Source organism: Protopterus annectens, chromosome 3.part0, assembly GCF_019279795.1.
Source record: "Protopterus annectens isolate FY-2018-M chromosome 3.part0, PAN1.0, whole genome shotgun sequence".
Taxonomy (NCBI): Eukaryota; Metazoa; Chordata; order Ceratodontiformes; family Protopteridae; genus Protopterus; species Protopterus annectens.
In genome coordinates, this window is record NC_056731.1 from 748,859,434 (window position 1) to 748,877,467 (window position 18,034).

At 41.1% G+C, this 18,034-nt stretch overlaps 1 protein-coding gene across 1 annotated transcript in view; it reads right to left on the reverse strand.

Moving 5' to 3' along the window:
* Positions 1-5,970, reverse strand: part of LOC122797281 (C-C motif chemokine 4-like) — a 36,402-nt gene extending 30,432 nt beyond the window's left edge. The window contains exon 1 of the mRNA XM_044066124.1: positions 5,844-5,970. Within this exon, the coding sequence (XP_043922059.1) occupies positions 5,844-5,913 (70 nt within the window). The 5' untranslated portion in view covers positions 5,914-5,970. The remainder of the gene's footprint in view (positions 1-5,843) is intronic.
* Between the last annotated feature and the right edge of the window lie 12,064 nt (positions 5,971-18,034).

Here is an 18,034-nt window from a genome sequence, read left to right on the forward strand (position 1 = left end):
TAAGGACAACAGTAATACTTGTTGTACAGCCAATTGTAATTGATAGTTTCCATGTCTGGTAGACATATGTGTGGAATGGGCAGTATGTATGGGGCGTGCCCTTTTTTTTTTTTCAAGTGAGAGTGGTATGTCAGGTGAAGGTAGTCGGTACAGCTGGGGAGGTAGGTTGGATAGGTAAACAGACAAGACAAACAAGACGCATACAGGGGCGGTGTCTGACACGTGTGGGGGGGTTATACAATTGATGGGGACGGAGGTTTGGATATCCAGAGCCCATGAGCCCACAGATGGCAACAGTGGAACTGATATCCCCACCCATAGGCAGTTGCCACTGTTCCTTCACTGCCCAGGACAGGGCTGTGCTGGGTGCTGTGTAGGCCAGGCAACAGGCATGCCCGTAAGTTGTGCCACCCGTGCCTCAAGCTGGCGTAGGGGCTCGAGAACAGAGTCCCGAATCTCCCTACGCACCACAGTCCGGACACTACGGAGGGTGAGTGGTGGTTCTCCTCCGGCCACACTTGCAGAGGGGGGGGCGAGCCCCATCCCCTGCAGCGCTTCCACCCACAGGTGGCACAGGGCCACCGGAGGAGGTCCAGACTGGGCACTCGTGCCAGGTGCACTCGCCAGCTGAGGTGGGAGAGGTGGGTCCACTGGGACCCGCCTTCCCTGTCGTTCTATGTTTTGCATTATGTCATGACAGTTTGGGTTAGTAACATACAATACCATTCGCAATTAGTTGTAACAGCATGCATTAGTATTCCCATTAACCAAACACCCAGATATTCACACCATTGAACAGCAAGCATAACACATGCATAATTTGAACAGCAATACACAGTCCAACAACATGCAGGGTTGATTGATGGCAACAGGCCATCAGGTTTGGATGTATGAACAGGGCAGATGCATCAACGGACATGCAAATATTTAGGACCCATCAGGACAAATGTCCAGGGGTGTTAATTGTGATTGCACATACCATTTTCACGTGGAATGGCATATATGTGGTTATAGGGTGGGGTGAAGAAAATATTATTAACACCTTCGAATACCAATACATATGCTGTACATTTCTAATAGCTACAGATATATACACACTACTGTTCTAACTACAGTTTCCTATATGATAACTACTTCACTTTGGTGACAGGACTATTCATGCTACATCAATATACATTTTATTGTTATTCATACACGTTCATATCTGGCTTTGTTCAGCAACATCATCCTGCTACATTTGCTTTATATAGCTATAGACAACTGTGGCTGTTTGATATTTCAGACAATCATACTATCTGCATATTGCAGACTGAGAGCAACATATCCAGATTTTGGGATACACATTCCAGCTGCAGCAACACTTTGGACACATTTTGCAGTTTGGTTTTACTTGTCACATTCATTTCATTCTGTACTGACTGCAGTATACTTTATACAGGGGTTATTACTACTTTATTGGTGGATTCATGACTCTTTCTCACACCCTCTCACTTGTTTTCATTTTACTATTCAGGATGGTACTTACTTCTAGGCTATGATATGCACTATGATATTATAGGTGGGGCATCTTTATTTCAGAATTTATTTCATACATTTTCACTGTTATGTTGGGATTTCGACTGAAACACAGTTTGTAATCAAGCAATACTTGCAAACACTTTTACACTGTTACTTGCACATTTTATTAGTTAGTGACTTCACTGCATTCTTTTGCTAACTGTCATACTTTTATATTTCTTTACAGTTACTGGGTGTGGATTACTGACCTGCCTGGTGGCGCAACCGCATCAGCCTATCGCCATAGGCTCGTCGGTTCGCAGAACGGACACCTGCAGCTGTAATATAAATGGAGTAATATTGGAATACACATCTCCATAATATCAGCTAATTTAATTTCTTACATACATAATTAAATGTAACTTACTCAGTAGTGGGGCGTTGGGCATTTGCCGGGCCTCCTGGATCCAAAGGTTCAATTGGTCCTGCTTGCGTCTCTTCAGGTCCGCATGGTGGTGACGGACCTGCTCACCAGTCCTTGGAATCCCTGTGGCACTGGTAAGATCATGAGCCAACCGGTCCCACGCCTCAGCCCTATATGCTCCCCACAGGACCTGGCCCTGCATGAGTTGGGCCTCATGATTGTGGACTAGGAGCCAGACCATGTATCTGGACTCCTCAACGCCCCACCTCTGTGCTTAAAAGCAACTACCCTCACCTACACCTGACATTCTGGCTGCAAGTCAGTTCTACAATCGTTTATGCTGTGTATTCCCACCTATGGGGCTTATATATGCAGTTTTTCCTGCACTTCTCCGTGATTGGCCATTTTGGAATTGTATCCACTTCACAAGACCTGCTTTGTCATGCTCCACTTTTTATTCATTCCTATATATGTGCTATTACTGCATACCTGAGTACATCTGTCGTAGCTTAGTGGTTCAGTACCTTGACTATGGTGCATGGTGTCCTGGGTTCGAACCTGGCCACTGCTTTTTATATTTTCTGACTGTCTAGACAGGCTAGGGGGTGTGTCTGTGTAAAGGCAGTTTTGTTACAGCTTGCTCAACATTGCCCGTCGGTTAGCTTGTTGGCGCGGTGCGTAGCTCCACGCAAACGGGGTGCGCTGGTTTAAGCCTCATTTGGCTACCAGCACGCATAGTCATTTCAGCTCAGCTAGGGGCACACAGTTTGAGCGTGTGAAACCACTGCTCAGCTACGGGCACTTATTTTGCACCAGTTAAACCACTGCTCACCTACGGGCAGATGCACTCACCTTGTTAAACTGTAGCTCAGCTATGGGCACATCTGGCATTTTTTATTCATTTGTTACCTAACATTTCTTCAATATAAATGGGCTATTTCATTACAATTTACATAAAATGTGATTTTATATGTGTACATGTTTGTCAGGGACTTGTTTCGTGCTTATTTTGCTAAAAATAAAAGTTAGCGTTGTGGGGGCTCAAACCATGAATGCCTGCTCTTCAGCCAACATCTCTACCGCTATGCTATTGCTTTTTGGCTTACTTTGCATATTTAGTTCTTATATGCTTTCCCACTGACTGCTAACTGTAGCTGCGCTACGGGCACGCCCGCGCAAACAAGCGCACTCACGGTTAAACATTTTTACAATTTAAAAAAATATATAACATGTTCATTTATATATTTTATGTTCATAGTCTGTGAGGGCATGTGTTGTGTTGTGTTTATTCACATTTCCGTGGACTCTGTTGTGGGTGTTTACTTTGGGCACTTTTACACTTCTGGGGGCGTGTCCGCTTGTAGGGCTCGGCCTACGGACACGCCCCCTACTGTCTTACACGGACCGTGTTAGACTTAGGTGTGATTCAGCATGCTCTCATGAATATGCAGAGCATGCTGACATCACTCCGTTTAACTGCAGCCTCCGTGTAAGAGTTATAACTCTTACACGGAGGCTTCGTGAATCCTTACCATGATGAAAGATTGAGAGACACGATGTGCACAGTACTCAAAAAGAACATTGACACAGGCCTTTCCAGTTCAGTAAACATTGCACAGGTATACATTTTCAACCCATAACCATTAATGACATTATATATATATATATATATATATATATATATATATATATATATATTTTTTTTTTTTTTTAAGCTAGGAGCTTGAACCCTTCTGTAATGGAAGAAAAAATATAAGTAAATTGAAGATCCATGTGTCTATAGAGTGCATGTGTATTTTGAGATGGATGGTGAATTTTTGTTACAAATTTCAAAAAGTATATAATAATCAAAATTACATACAAATGCCACAATACTCATGTTAATCATATCTACTTTATTCAATAAAATGAGTACAGAGAGTTCAGGTTCCTAGGTGTGGAGATATTAACCTGTGGTAAATTTCATTGGGGGCTCATGGCTGAGGTGAAATTCAGTTACAGAGATATATGGCCATTGCACATCCCCTGTGGGCAAAGAGAATCGTGTAGTACCATATTTCTGGCTTCAATAACCAAATGCATGGCGGAAAAATAATATTCATGGCCACAGGGTACTAAGAACAGTTGACAATATGGAAGGCATCAGCGGCAGCAGACAGGCCAGTGCACATGTCAGTGGCACTAAAACTGCAGTGCGCAAGAGCAGTGCCTGTAGTGTGTGTGTGTGTGTGTGTGTGTGTGTGTGTGTGTGTGTGTGTGTGTGTGTGTGTGTGTGTGTGTGTGTGTGTGTGTGTGTGTGTGTGTGTGTGTGTGTGTGTGTGTGTGTGTCTACCATTACCCCGTCACAGTGTCTTAGGAACATTACCTAAAACACATACTGAACGGTAAGTTTGACTACTGTAACATGCATGATGTCCTCTTTGTTGTAGCACACTTCTAAATACTGTACTTCTATAAGCATGTACTGTACTCCAGCCACAACACAAATTACTTCCCCTGCCCCCATAGACTTTTTTATTGAAGTTGTGGGCATGGCACTGCTTGCTTCTCTTGCTTGTCTACAGGAAATTTGCAACAGCTATATGTCTCTGTAGCTAAAAGTTACTTCAGTCACGTGTTCCCAGCCAAATGTACTGCAGGGAAATGTCTCACCACTTTGGAGCTTGAACCCATTTCAGATACTGCAGATCATTTGTAAGCTAAGGAAAAAAATATTAATATTTGAATTTGTATTTCAAAGTGCTTGATTAATTTTTTTGAAAAAAGTAAATACACTGTTTGGAAATGTGCAGACTGGTGAGCTTATGTATATTTTAAGTTAGAATAAACTGCACGTTAATGCCCCCCCCCCCCTCCAGCAGGTGGTTTCAGGTTGACAAGATGAAGAAAATTGACCCTGACCTTCTAAGGTATGAAGAAAACTGATCCCTGGTATTCTACGGCATGAAAAAATTGACCCCTGAAATTCTAGAGTTCATGCTGAATTAGAACAATATGATGCTCTGCAAGGAAAACAGAACATAGTCAAGGACATAATGACAGCAACAAAACTGAAGCATTGTTCAAAGAGACAGTAGCAAAGAAAAATACAAAAATTAAATGTCATGCATGATAAACAAGATCATTTCTAGTATTTATTCCATATAATGAATACAAAGGGTTCAGGCTCTTCTGAGCTGCGGAAAGCCTGGAGTTCATATTAAACTTGTAGAACCACTGTTTTTAACAGCCTGAGGTGTGCTGAACAGATCTGACATGAAACAAATATTTATCAGTCAGTAGTGCAAACAGCAAACACACTTTAGCTCTAGATCTATTATCATTCACATTTCTCAGTTACAGAATAAAATATTTGCACCACTGTGCACTCCTTAGAATTGGGGCTGAGCATAAGCTGTGAGTTTGCAGACATTGCATGGTATTTTTTCTTTCTTGGTAAACTTTTGAAATAATCTAGTTATGAATTTGCCATTAGATGTATTAAAAGTACTGTACTATAACTGTAAAAACTCATGCAATACAATCCTGAAAACAAAGCTCAAGGAAAACTGAATATTTTTTTCTTGTGACATTCAATTTAGAGTTAAGCTGAATGCTGACAAAAGTGAAGACAGAATGAAACACATTCAATGTTTTAAGAAGAAAGTGTAGTGAACTAACTATTTCAGAAAAAAAACATAAAAGGCATGTTGTATTAACCCAAAAAAGTGCTTTTTTACAAGTATTCAGACAAGCACAGAATAATTATTGTACATAGATCACATGCTTTACTTAATAATTAAATCAGTGTTAAAGTTGAGGACTGAAAACTTCAGACCAAGAAATGCTTGAACTCATCAACTTTCTACATATGTTGATACAAGGTCCAGCAGAACAGTCCTTTGTGCAAGTGTTAAGTAATTGTTCAAAGTTATTTACTTACTTAGACAATGAATCTCCATAAAAAAGGCACACAGAATTAAGGCCACACAGATCCTGTAGATGGATGACATTCTGTAAGTTCTTACCTATGTGAACAACAAGTGGTGGAAAGTTAATTAAATGGTTCCTACTCTGTCAGTAAAACACAAGATGATGGCTTTTTATAGACTCTGCATCCCCTTGTGGGTTATATTATTTCCTGTAGCAATTTTAATTGCAAAAGAAGCTATAGCCTTATTTTAGTCCACTACTGTCATCAAAGTATGTAGTACATAACCAACATGGTCAGCCATGAACTTTGAGTCTAATGTGAAATGTATTTCCTTCATTAAAGTGGAACCAGTAAGTTAGTGTATACTAACTTAGTGGTCACAAATTCACAGTTAAGAGATGAAGCTGAAACCTGACAACAGTTTGGAGTTTATAAATAAATACAAATGTCTAGAATATTATGCCGGTATGACTGTATTATTGCAAGTTTAAATCATGCATAGTGCTTACAAAGGTAAAGAGTAATGGACAGGTAAAGAGAGATATACAGAATGGTTACAAATTAATTTAAATACAGGTATATAACACCAACCTAGTATTATGTCTCAAAATACCAGGCAAACTTTTGTGATCAAGGTATTGAAGCTAATTAAAAAGGGGTTGCCTTTCTTCTTCTTCTTCTTCTTTCGGCTTTTTCCCAGTTAGGGGTCGCCACAGCAGATCACCTGTCCGCTCATGATTGGCAGTGGAGTTTTACAGTGTCGAGTTGCCAGCCCAACCTTCCACAGAAGGCACACACATGCACACACTCACACCTAGGGCCAATTTAGAGTGTCCAATCCACCTACAGCATGTCTTTGGAATGTGGGAGGAAACCGGAGCACCCGGAGGAAACCCACGCGACCACAGGGAGGACATGCAGACTCCACACAGAAGGCACCCCAGCCGAGGATCAAACCAGAGGACCTCTTGCTGTGAGGCAGCAATGCTAACCGCTGCACCACTGTGGCCGCCCAAAAAGGGGTTGCCCTACAAACAGTATTTATAAGTGGAAGTTCTCTTGTTTTCAGTAAATGTTTCCCACCTTTCCTATAACTAGACTAGTCCAGAAACAGATTTGCTGTATCCAAGACTGTTTGTAAGCTTCTGAGCCCCGCAAGCCTCTCTGTGTTGGAGGGAAGCCTTCTAGCTTATCAGTGGGAGTGGTAAGCACTAGGAAGCCTATCTACCACAAGAGGAGTGGTTTCTGGCCCAGAATTTGTAGTTTATTGGCCGTTTGGGCAGTTTTTTCCAGAACACACACCAGCACTGCCTTCACATAAAAACACAAACCATGCACCCACCTTCACAGAGGCTCTCAATAAAAATCTACCCAAACAACAGAGACCTCCAAGGCAGAAACGTACTCTACCACCAGAACACAGCACTAATCATGAGACACATAACTCTCCTGAACAGTGTGCCACATAACCAAAGCCCCTAAGGCAGAACAGTATGCCCAGCACACTAGTCATAGGTGATTCGATAGTGAGGCTCACTGATGTCCCACTCACTAGGATGAATAAGGAGAAAGTAACAGGCAGCTGCCTGTCAGGTCCCAGGATCCACCATATAATGCATGCACTCAGGTCCCTCAACAACAAGTACAAATATGACTCTGTCATTGTACATGTGGGTATGAATGACCTGAGACGTACCTCCCTGGACTACATGAAAAGAGACATGGAGGAGCTCTTGGATTATGTATCCCAGGCAGGTATGACCCAGCCCTGAGAAACATCCTACCATCACCCAGAATGAAACCACAGTACAAGCAGAAAATGACTGATTTCAACAACTGACTAAGTTTCTGGTGTCATTCTAGGGGGATCCAGTATCTGTCTGCATGGGATGAAATGATTAATGGCCGAATCATACACTAATGCACTGTATGAACATGTACACAAATGCATGGATCTCGCCATACCCAATAGAATCAAGATGCTCTCCTCCAAAAAAAAAAAGGAAGCCAATCTGGTAGTCCCCTGCCATAAACAAACTCTACAACAGAAGGAGGAAATTGATGCGGAATAAGGTGAAGTCCCAAGACTGGAAAAACTCATCAGCCTTAACAAAAAGTTGAGATCCCTCATCAAATCCTCTAAAGCTAGCTATGATAACAGAATTGTAGCACATAGTAAAGACAACCATAAGGCCTTCTATAGTTATGTAAATAACCTCCATGGCAATAGCCAGATTTGCTCTGAGCTACTGCACAATAGTACCTCCTATACCGAGCCAACAGATATTGCCAATATATTGGCCAACAGATTCAGTGCCAACTTTACCCCCTCCCCCAAAGGACCAATCACAATATCAGTAGATTGGCAGGCACCCAGTATTACTGCTGCACAGACTAAAACAGCACTGTCCAAGGCCAAGAATACAGCTTCTAAGGGACCTGACAATATCCCTGGCTGTGTTACATGAACTACAGAGTGAACTGGCACCTCACCTGTGTACCCTGTTCAATCACAGCCTCACCTCAGGCTTTGTCCCTACCAAATGGCGCACTGCTATAGTCATCCCTAGAAGCAACTACAGACCCTGGGAACTATCGCCCCATTAGTCTGACAAGTCTTATATGCAAAGCTATGGAATGCATCATCATGGACCTAATAAACAAGGATACAGGGGAATCTCCAAACTCTGGATCCCAAACAGTTTGGTTTTGTGAAGGGTAGGTCATGCCTTCTCAACTTGGTCAGCTTCTTTGAGTCAGCCACCAGAGCTGTGGATGAAGGCAAGGTGGTTCATACAGCCTACTTTGATCTGGGCAAGGCCTTTGATACCATTCCCCACTCAGGAATCAGAGAAAAACTCACTAAGCTAGGCATCAAACCCTATATCACTAGGTGGTTTGCAAATTGGCTCACAGATAGAGCCCACAGTGTGAAAGTAGCTGACTCCAAGTCAGACTGCCGACCGGTCACGAATGGAATCCCACAGGGATCGGTCCTGGGTCCTCTCCTGTTTGGTATCTACTTCTCAGAAGTCCAGTCCAACACGAAGGGATTTTGGCTGACAAAGTTTGCAGACGATTGTAAGTTAGGAGCCATTATTAACTCCCCAAGTGATGTTGACATCCTACAGAAAGGCCTTATTAAGACCAATGACTGGTGTCAGAACCATGGCCTTAAGCTCAATGCCAAAAAATGTGTCGTCATCCCCTTTGGAAAAAACCCAGTTCCCATGAACTACCACATCGATGGTAGTCCACTGAACACAGAAGGCATTATAAGAGATCTGGGAACACAGGTTGACAGCAACCTCTCCTTTGACCACCACACTGCCACTATGGTCAGAAAGTCCTTCTATGTGGCACATTTCATTACTAAGGGTTTTGCATCCAGGAAGAAAGAGGTCATTGTCTCCCTCTACTCTTCCCTCATTAAGCCAGTCATCGAGTTCAATGCCCCATTTGGCATGTACCTCACTAGACACCTGCAGCAACTGTAGAGGCCACAAAAGTACCTCACAAAGAGGATCCTAGGCCTTAAACACTTGTCCTACATGGACAGACCTAAAAAACTCCAACTATTCTCTGTCTCATATCACCTACTTAGAGGCAATCTCTGCTTGACTTATAAAGCCATGTCTGACCCAGCTCTGTTAGAAATGCTACAGCTAAAGAAATCCCAATCCAACCACACCACACGCTCCAGAGACCTCAACCTCATTACCACAATCAACAGAACGTGCTGAAGGGACAGGTTCATAACCCAGAGACTGCCCGTGCTATGGAATAGACTTCCCATACATGTCAAACAGAGCAACTCACTGGCCCGCCTCAAGAGAAATCTTGATGAGTGGATGGGAAATAGAAAATTCACCCCGGGGATCACTTTAGTGGCTCTAGTCAACAGAGGCACTGGAAACTAAGGTCGGGTGGCATGATGCCATGGTAATCCTATGGGCTAGGCTTGTAAAGGCTCCAGGGCCATTAGCCTAGTACATACCTATGAACCTATAAACCGATATTAAAGCTGGAATGGACCTAGGAGAACATGAGTCAGAGAACATCCCATATACGCATAAACATAATAAGTGCCATAAACAAGTATTGGACTATCCTTACTCTGATAAAAAAAGAAAATCCTGCTTTTTTTATGACTGAATGTGTTGAGCACTTCTTTAAGCTACTCCTAATGGCTGAACATTTTTTTTTTCTTTATCCTTTGACCGGGTTAGTCCCACTAGGCTAGTAGCCTCCTTTCACCCAAAGTGGTATTTATACTACTAGGGAAAATTTGGCCAGGGCATCAAGAAACATCCTGTACTCTTTACTTTCAGATGGTGCTGGAGGGCTCCTACAGTAGCAAGGAAGAGGCCTAAAGGACGCAGCAGTATGCAAGAGCAGAGAAAAGCTATGCAGAGTTTGTAGGTGGAAAGTGAGAATTTGGAGATAGTTTTGTTCACAAGGAGCTTCAGAATATAACTAAGGATTCCTGTGTGGTGGAAATTATAAATGAGCAGTATTTAGCTGTCTCCATGGAAAAGGAAGTCAGTGAGTCTGTTGAAGTGCTGCAGATAACAGAACTGCATCAGGAGGGCCTGCAGATGATGATCCAGGTGACAGTTCTGCTGTTTCACGGGGTGAGGTTGCAGGTAACTTTTTCAGAAGGGCTAATGATGATAATATGGAAAAGAAATCAGGTGATGTGCAGCAGGGAATGCAGCAGGTAAAACGTATATAGTAGTGACAGAAGGCAGAAAATGGAAAGCAATGACAAACTGAGATGGTGCCTGGTTTTGTGGCAGCATATACTGCAGCAGTCAAATAGGAGAGCAACAACAAACTGTAAGCAAGAATCTTTTTCAAAAAGAAGAGAAGATCAACTAAGAAAAAGAACAAAAAAATGACACTGTAATAGACAGATATTACATATGGGACAATTCTTTAGCTGTTCGGGATTTTAAAGCTCAAGAAATTTGGTCTTTATATATACTGGGACAGAACCCCTTTTGTGGCTTAACATTTGAAATTGATGGGCGATGATGACATTTTTGGAACTATGAAACAAAAAGAAGGGCATTTATCTGTGTAGGAATTATTTGTTTTTTAAGAAGTAACTTAAATGCTTAAAAATGTTACTTTGCAGATTAGAACTAATGAATAGAAGAAGACAGTGTTAAAAAATGTATACAGGGTTTGTGTAAAACTGCTGATAATATTGTGAAAACTAGAAATGACACAAACTTCTGGAATGGAGTGCAGAGGCTGAAGCTGTTTTGAAATGTCAGAAAAAAAGCATGGTGAAGCACTTGCCAAGTGTTATTTTTGTGGCTGGTCATGGAGGGATGTTAGGATACACTGGCCCTCTTGAATCATGCTTCTTTTGTTGGGAAAAGGGGAAGAGGAAGAAAATATACATGAAGAAGGACAACAAGAGGCTGAAGGACATGTGAACTAAGCAAAGAAGAAACTGTATTTGATGAAAAATCTGGATGGGGAAAAAAATGAAGAGATAGAGTGCCTGCAGTAAAAGAGGTTAGGAAAAGGGACTGATACTAATACATACTTCTGAAGTTCTAACGAGTAAAATCTCTGATTCATAGGGTGGCCACAGTGGTACAGCAGTTAGTGTTGCAGCCTCACAGCAAGAGGTTCTCCAGTTCGATCCTTGGCTGGGGTGCCTTCTGTGTGGAGTCTGCGTGTTATCCCTGTGGTCGTGTGGGTTTCCTCCAGGTGCTCCGGTTTCCTCCCACATCTCGAAGACATGCTGTAGGTGGATTGGACACTCTAGATTGGCCCTAGGTGTGAGTGCGTGCGTGTGTGTGCCTTCTGTGGAAGGTTGGGCGCCGGGCTAGCAACTTGACACCGTAAAACTCCACTGCCAATCATAAGCGGACAGGGTTATCTGCTGTGGTGACCCCTAACCAGGAAAAGCCAGAAGAATAAGGGTTATTTGTACATAAAAACAAGAAAATATTCAATTGTAGAAAGAGTAAAAATAAGAAAATGAAAATTTAAAAACATTTCTCCTAAACTTAAAGCAAAGGAAAAGCAACAATTTTAGAGTACATTCAGTTAATATGAACAGTATTATCAGCACCATAAGAAGGGTAAGGATACTAGAATGATGTGCTGAATTTGATGTGGATCTTATTCTGTTAGAGGATGTAAAATTAATTACAATTGAAAAAACACTGCAAACAGAAGAACTGATGGGTGGTAATATAATGTGGAACATAGGAAGTCAAAGTTGCTCTGGAGTTGCAGTGTTGTGAAAAAAATAGTGAAAATACTAGTGTCAATGTTGATAAGGATGGGAAGGTTAACTGTTGGTAATGTGAAGTGAAAATACTAGTGTCAATGTTGATAAGGATGGGAAGGTTAACTGTTGGTAATGTGAAGTGAAAATACTAGTGTCAATGTTGATAAGGATGGGAAGGTTAACTGTTGGTAATGTGAAGTGAAAATGCTAGTGTCAATGGTGATAAGGATGGGAAGGTTAATTGTTGGTAATGTGAAGCGAAAATACTAGTGTCAATGCTGATAAGGATGGGAAGGTTAACTGTTGGTAATGTGAAGTGAAAATGCTAGTGTCAATGGTGATAAGGATGGGAAGGTTAACTGTTGGTAATGTGAAGTGCAGGGAACATATTTATAGAATATGACAGTATTTGCATATATAACTAGCAAGGAAAGAGAGGGTCTGTTTCATTAAACATTCGACTATGTAGTAGTTAAAGTGAAAATTATAATTGCAGTGGACTTTAATTGTGATTTAAAGTGAAATGTAAAAACGGAAAGATGCAAAATATTTAGGAAGTGATAAAATGTGGTAAATTAACTGCGTGGAATAAAAGTCATTGGACTTGTAGAATGGGAACACTTGGATCTGAAATTGGTTAATTTTATTTTTTAGAAGGTTTGAGGGTAGCAGATGGTGATACTGTTGTGACAGGTTTTAGAGACCATTTAGCATTATAGATGGAGATGAAAAAAGAAAGAGAGTGTATTAAAATAGAAAAAAAAAATACTAAAATAGCAGAGGGAATAAAAAGAATAAATGAGAGAGTATGGAATTAAATTGGAGACTAGAAAGTATTGCAGTTATGGAAGGAGCAAATAACCACACAGGACTTCTATAAAATGCTTTGAATGATATTGCAGTTATGGCAGGATCATATAACCATGAAGGACTTTTATAAAATGGCCTGAATGGTGTTCTGAATTTAAAAGAAGTATAGAATTTTTTTTTTTTATTCAGTGGCAGGAAAAATATAAGAAAGGAAAAGAAAGTGAAGTGTGGGAAAATTAAAAGAAATGCATTAGAGAAGTGAGAGAATAATACAAGAGAATATTATGAAATGGAAAAAGAATTGTATAAAATCGAGAAAAAATAAGGCATAATGATTTATGCAGCAATACCACTTAAAAGGGAGAAGGGAAGAAGTATTTGCATATTTGGGTAAAATAGTAAAGGAGCATTTTAGTATAATTATGGAAATGACAAATGTGAATGGAAAGGTAAAAAGAACAGAAAACCCAATGATAAGTAAATATGTTCCAACGTAAAATGAAGGAAAGATAGAAAACAGAAAGAAAATAAAGAAATCACTACTAATGAATTGGACTTAGTATATAGGAAAGTAAATGTCGAGTCAGTATCAGACCCACATGGTATAGGGTATGGAATGTACAAGAAATTAGTGGACTGGAAAAGAGAGCCTTTTGTAAATGTGTTGAATAAATGGTTGAAGGGAGGGTTTGTTTATGAAGAGTTATATAGTGGGGGTATTAAAATGTATATGGAAGAAAGATAAGAAAAATGAAATAAAAAAATCGAGATCCATTACATTTAATAACAGAGATTATAACATTTTTATGAGAATATACCGAGGAGAATGGAAGGAAGAATGTGGTATATTATTGAAGAAAGAATATAGTGCATAAAATGGAAGGAATGTAAACAATTGGTATTGGTTGTAAGAGCAATTGTAGATGATATTTAAGTAAAAGGCTGATGTGAAACTTGTGGCAGGTTGTTATAGTATTGGAATCTCAAGCAATGTTGAGACAGCAGCTCATGGAAATCTTCCCTGAGAAGCATGTGTGAATAATCTTATATGTGAATGCCAGTGACTGAAAGCATGAATACAAAGCTACATGGAAATACAATGTCTGGCTAAAAGGACATCAGCCAAGAGAAGATTTTGCTTATGAATAATTATCTTTATGAAGGCATAATTATTAATATAAATAAATATTTATATTGAAAATAATTCCTCTAATAATCAAATGTCAGACAACACATGCAAATTAGCAATAAAGACTTTGCAGTGCTTTTTTAGAATTGTTAGCTCAGCTACTTGTTAGGAAAAAATAGAATGGAAAGGTCACAGCAGCCTGAAACAAGGGTCACACACTGACACACACGGATGTACTGTAACAGCAGGGAATGGCTCTTTTAAAATATGTATTAATCAGTACTTTTCTATTTCTATCAAAACATTCCTAAATTATATATATAAAGAATGCAAATAATGTAAAATACATGATTTGTAAAATGTACATATATGCCATAAACATCAAAGTATTAGGAAATGTATATTATTCTATTGCATACATTATCTATAGAATGAATAACAGGAGCAGTTGTGCCTTGCATATACACGCTGCAGACTTTATATGAAGTTTTTATTAACCTTTTGATATTAGCAAGGCATTTAATACAGTAGGGCATGACACTTTGTGGGATATTATGGAGAAGTATGGAATATGTAATAAAATTAGGAGAGTATATGTCATCATATCAAAATAATAAAGTGAAAGCATTAGTGAATGGGTGGCTGAGAAAAGAAATGTGCATGACGTGTGGCATAAGGCAAGGATGCCTATGAGTGGAATATTGTTTGCACTGGTAATTAATGTGATAGTGAGTGAAATAGTTTATAAAATGAAAGCTGCTAGATATGGGATGCAAAAGGAGGTGGTGATTCCATTAGTTATGACATATGCATGCAATATAGTTCATAGGTTCATAGGTAGGTACTAGGCTATCTGCCGGAGGGCATTTATAAGCCTAGTCAGAGTGTGTCGGCTTTTGCTGCCCCATTGATTAATTAACTGATCCTTTGTCAAGCAGAGCCAATGAAGTGATTCCAGGGGTGTATTTTCTGTTACCCATCCACTTGTCAAGGTTTCTCTTGAAGAGTGTTAGTGAGGGGCTCTGCCTGATGTAATTTGGAATTTTGTTCCAAAGCATGGGGAGTCTCTGTGACAGGAATCTATCCCTCCAGCATGTTCTATTTATTGTTGTGGTGAGGTTTAGCTCACTAGAACACATGGCTCGCAATGACTTGGATTTCTTTAGGTGGAGCATGTCCATCAATTCTGAGTTGGACATGGCTTTGTAACTCAGGCAGAGATCACCTCTGAGTAAGCTAAATGCCACTGAGTACAGCCAGAGTTTTTTCAGACAGGCTGCATAGGACATATGTTTGAGGCCAGTAATCCTCTTGGTGAGGTACTTTTGTGGTCTTTCCAGCTGTTGGAAGTGTCTTGTGAGGTACATCCCAAATGGGGCATTGTACTCTATGATGGGTCTAATGAGTGACGAGTAGAGGGGAAATATAACCTCTTTATTTCTAGATGCGAACCCTTTAGTAATTAGATGGGCTACATAGAAGGATTTCCTAACTACTTTGGCAATATGATTGTCAAAGGAGAGATTACTATCTACCTGGGTCCCCAGATCTCTTATTACCTCTTCTGTATTAAGGGGGCTGTCACCTATGTGGTAATTTGTGGGTGTTTTTCCCAAATGGGATGACTATGCATTTTTTGGCATTTAGCTTGAGGCCATAACTTTGACACCAGGTGTCCGTCTCAGTAAGGCCCTTTTGGAGGATGTCCGTGTCAGCCAGAGAGTCAATTATGGCTCCCAGTTTGCAGTCATCGGTGAACTTGGTTAGCCATAGTCCTCCTGTGTTTGCCTGTACTTCTGAGAAGTATATGCCAGACAGTAGGGGTCCCAGGACCAAGCCTTGTGGGGCACCACTTGTCACTGGTTTAGAGTCGGACCTGGAGCCCGCTATTCTTACCGTGTGAGTTCTGTCTGTAAGTCAGTTGGCAACCCATCTCATGACGTAGGGGTTTATGTTCAGGCTGGTGAGTTTTTCTGTAATACCCGAGTGGGGAATGGTGTCAAAATCTTTGGCGAGGTCAAGGTAGGCTGTGTGAACCACCTTTCTCTCGTCTATGGCCTTGGTGACTGTCTTGAAGAAGTCAACCAGGTTTAGTAGGCATGAGGCATGATCTGCCCTTAACAAAGCCGAACTGAGTTGGGTCAAGTGTTTGGAGGTTCCCAATGTCTTTGTTAATGAGTTCCATGATGATGCACTGTATAGCTTTGCAGACCAGGCTAGTCAGGTTTATGAGGAGATAGTTACCAGGGTCAGTTGTGGCCCCTCCTTTGTGGAGAGGAATAACTGTTGCTGTGCACATTTCTATGGGCATGTAGCCTGTGGAGAGGCTGAGGTTGAACAGCGTGTTTAGGTGGGGGGTTAGTTCATTCTGTAGTTCATGCAAGACGCAGCTTGGGACACCATCTGGTCCCATTGACGCTGTGTTTTTGGCTTTTGACAGGGCTGTTTTCACCTGTGCTTCTGTGACTTTTGGGACAATACACTTTTCCGGTATTGTTGTGGGCCCTTTTGGAGGGGAGATGGGGGGTGAAGTTTGCACTGAATCTATCTGCCAGGATGTTGGCAATATCAGTAGTTTTAGTATATTTTGTGCTATTTTGCACTAATTCAGTGCATATCTCTGAGTTGCCACTTAGATTCTTAACATAGCTAAAGAAGGATTTGTGGTTATTGTTTGAATCCTTGGCTATTTTTCTTTTGAAGTTAGCCTTGGATGATTTCATAAGGGACCTTAGTTTCTTACTGATACTAATCAGGGATGTCTTTCCTTCTTGGGATTTGCATTTTTTCTGAACTAGTTTCCTCCTTCTATTGTATAGCCTGTTTATTGCAGGGGTCCACCAAACTGGTTTCCTTCTCTTAGAGGAGTGAGTCTTGGTTTGGCTAGGCATGGCACAATCCATGCATCCTTGTAGGTGCTCATAGAGTGCATTTGTAAAGGTTTCTGCATCTTGGGCAGCATTATCCATTAGCGTGGGGGCTGTGAAACTTACCACCTCTGTCTTAAGTAAGGTGAAGTTTGCTTTAGAAAAGTTTTTTCCTGTGGTTTCCTTAGTTGGGGGTGGTGGTGGGGTGTGGACATCCAGAGTGATTAGTTTATGGTCTGATCTAACCAGTGAAGGGTTGACCTCTGGTGTGGAACACCTGTCGCCCATGTTGGTGATGACCAGGTCCAATATGTTTTCACCTCTGGTAGGGGAGTTTACCAGCTGATCCAGGGAGTTTGAGTTGATGAATTCCAGGAAGCGCTGGGCCTGGTAATTTGTACTTGAGTAGTTTTCCCAGTGAATGGTAAGGTAATTGAAATCGCCCAATATCAGGGTGTTTGGTAGGACCTACATTGTTTTCCAGTGTCTCCAGAAAGGTGGAGTGGTGATCCTGAGTCATGGAGGGTGATCTGTAGCAGGCTACAATTTGCATTGCAGATTTGCCCAATGTTATTTGCACATGGATGATCTCAGAGGTATCATGCTGTGCCACTAACCTGGAGGTCTAGGTATCCTTGATGAATATGGATACACCCCCTCCTGTTGAGTTTCGGTCCGTGTTCTGTGGCTGAAACGTGTGGTATGAGTTGTAACCCGGTAGTGCTGGGCTGCTCTTTGGAGCATTGAACCAGGTTTCAGTTACTGCACAGATGTCGACATTCTTCATACTGAGGAGTGCTTCAAGCGCGTGCATTTTGAGATTTAAACTCTTGGCATTGAGTAGCATAACCCTCAGTTTTTTGTTAATTGTGCTGTTTATGGAGGTGGGTTTGACTTTTGAGCCTTGCCTAAAAAAGGCACTATGGGGGCAGCAAAAGCCTTGGCCAGTATTTGAAAGCCTAGAGGTGACAGGTGCAAGCAGTCTCTTGCAAAGCAACGCAGCTTGTCGAGCATGTCGTCTAAGGCTGACAGACACTGGATCCCCCTTTGAATGACACCAGAAGCTTAGCCAATTGTTGAAATTGATCATTTTTTCTTCATACTGAGGTATCATTCTTAGTGAGGGCAGGATGCTACT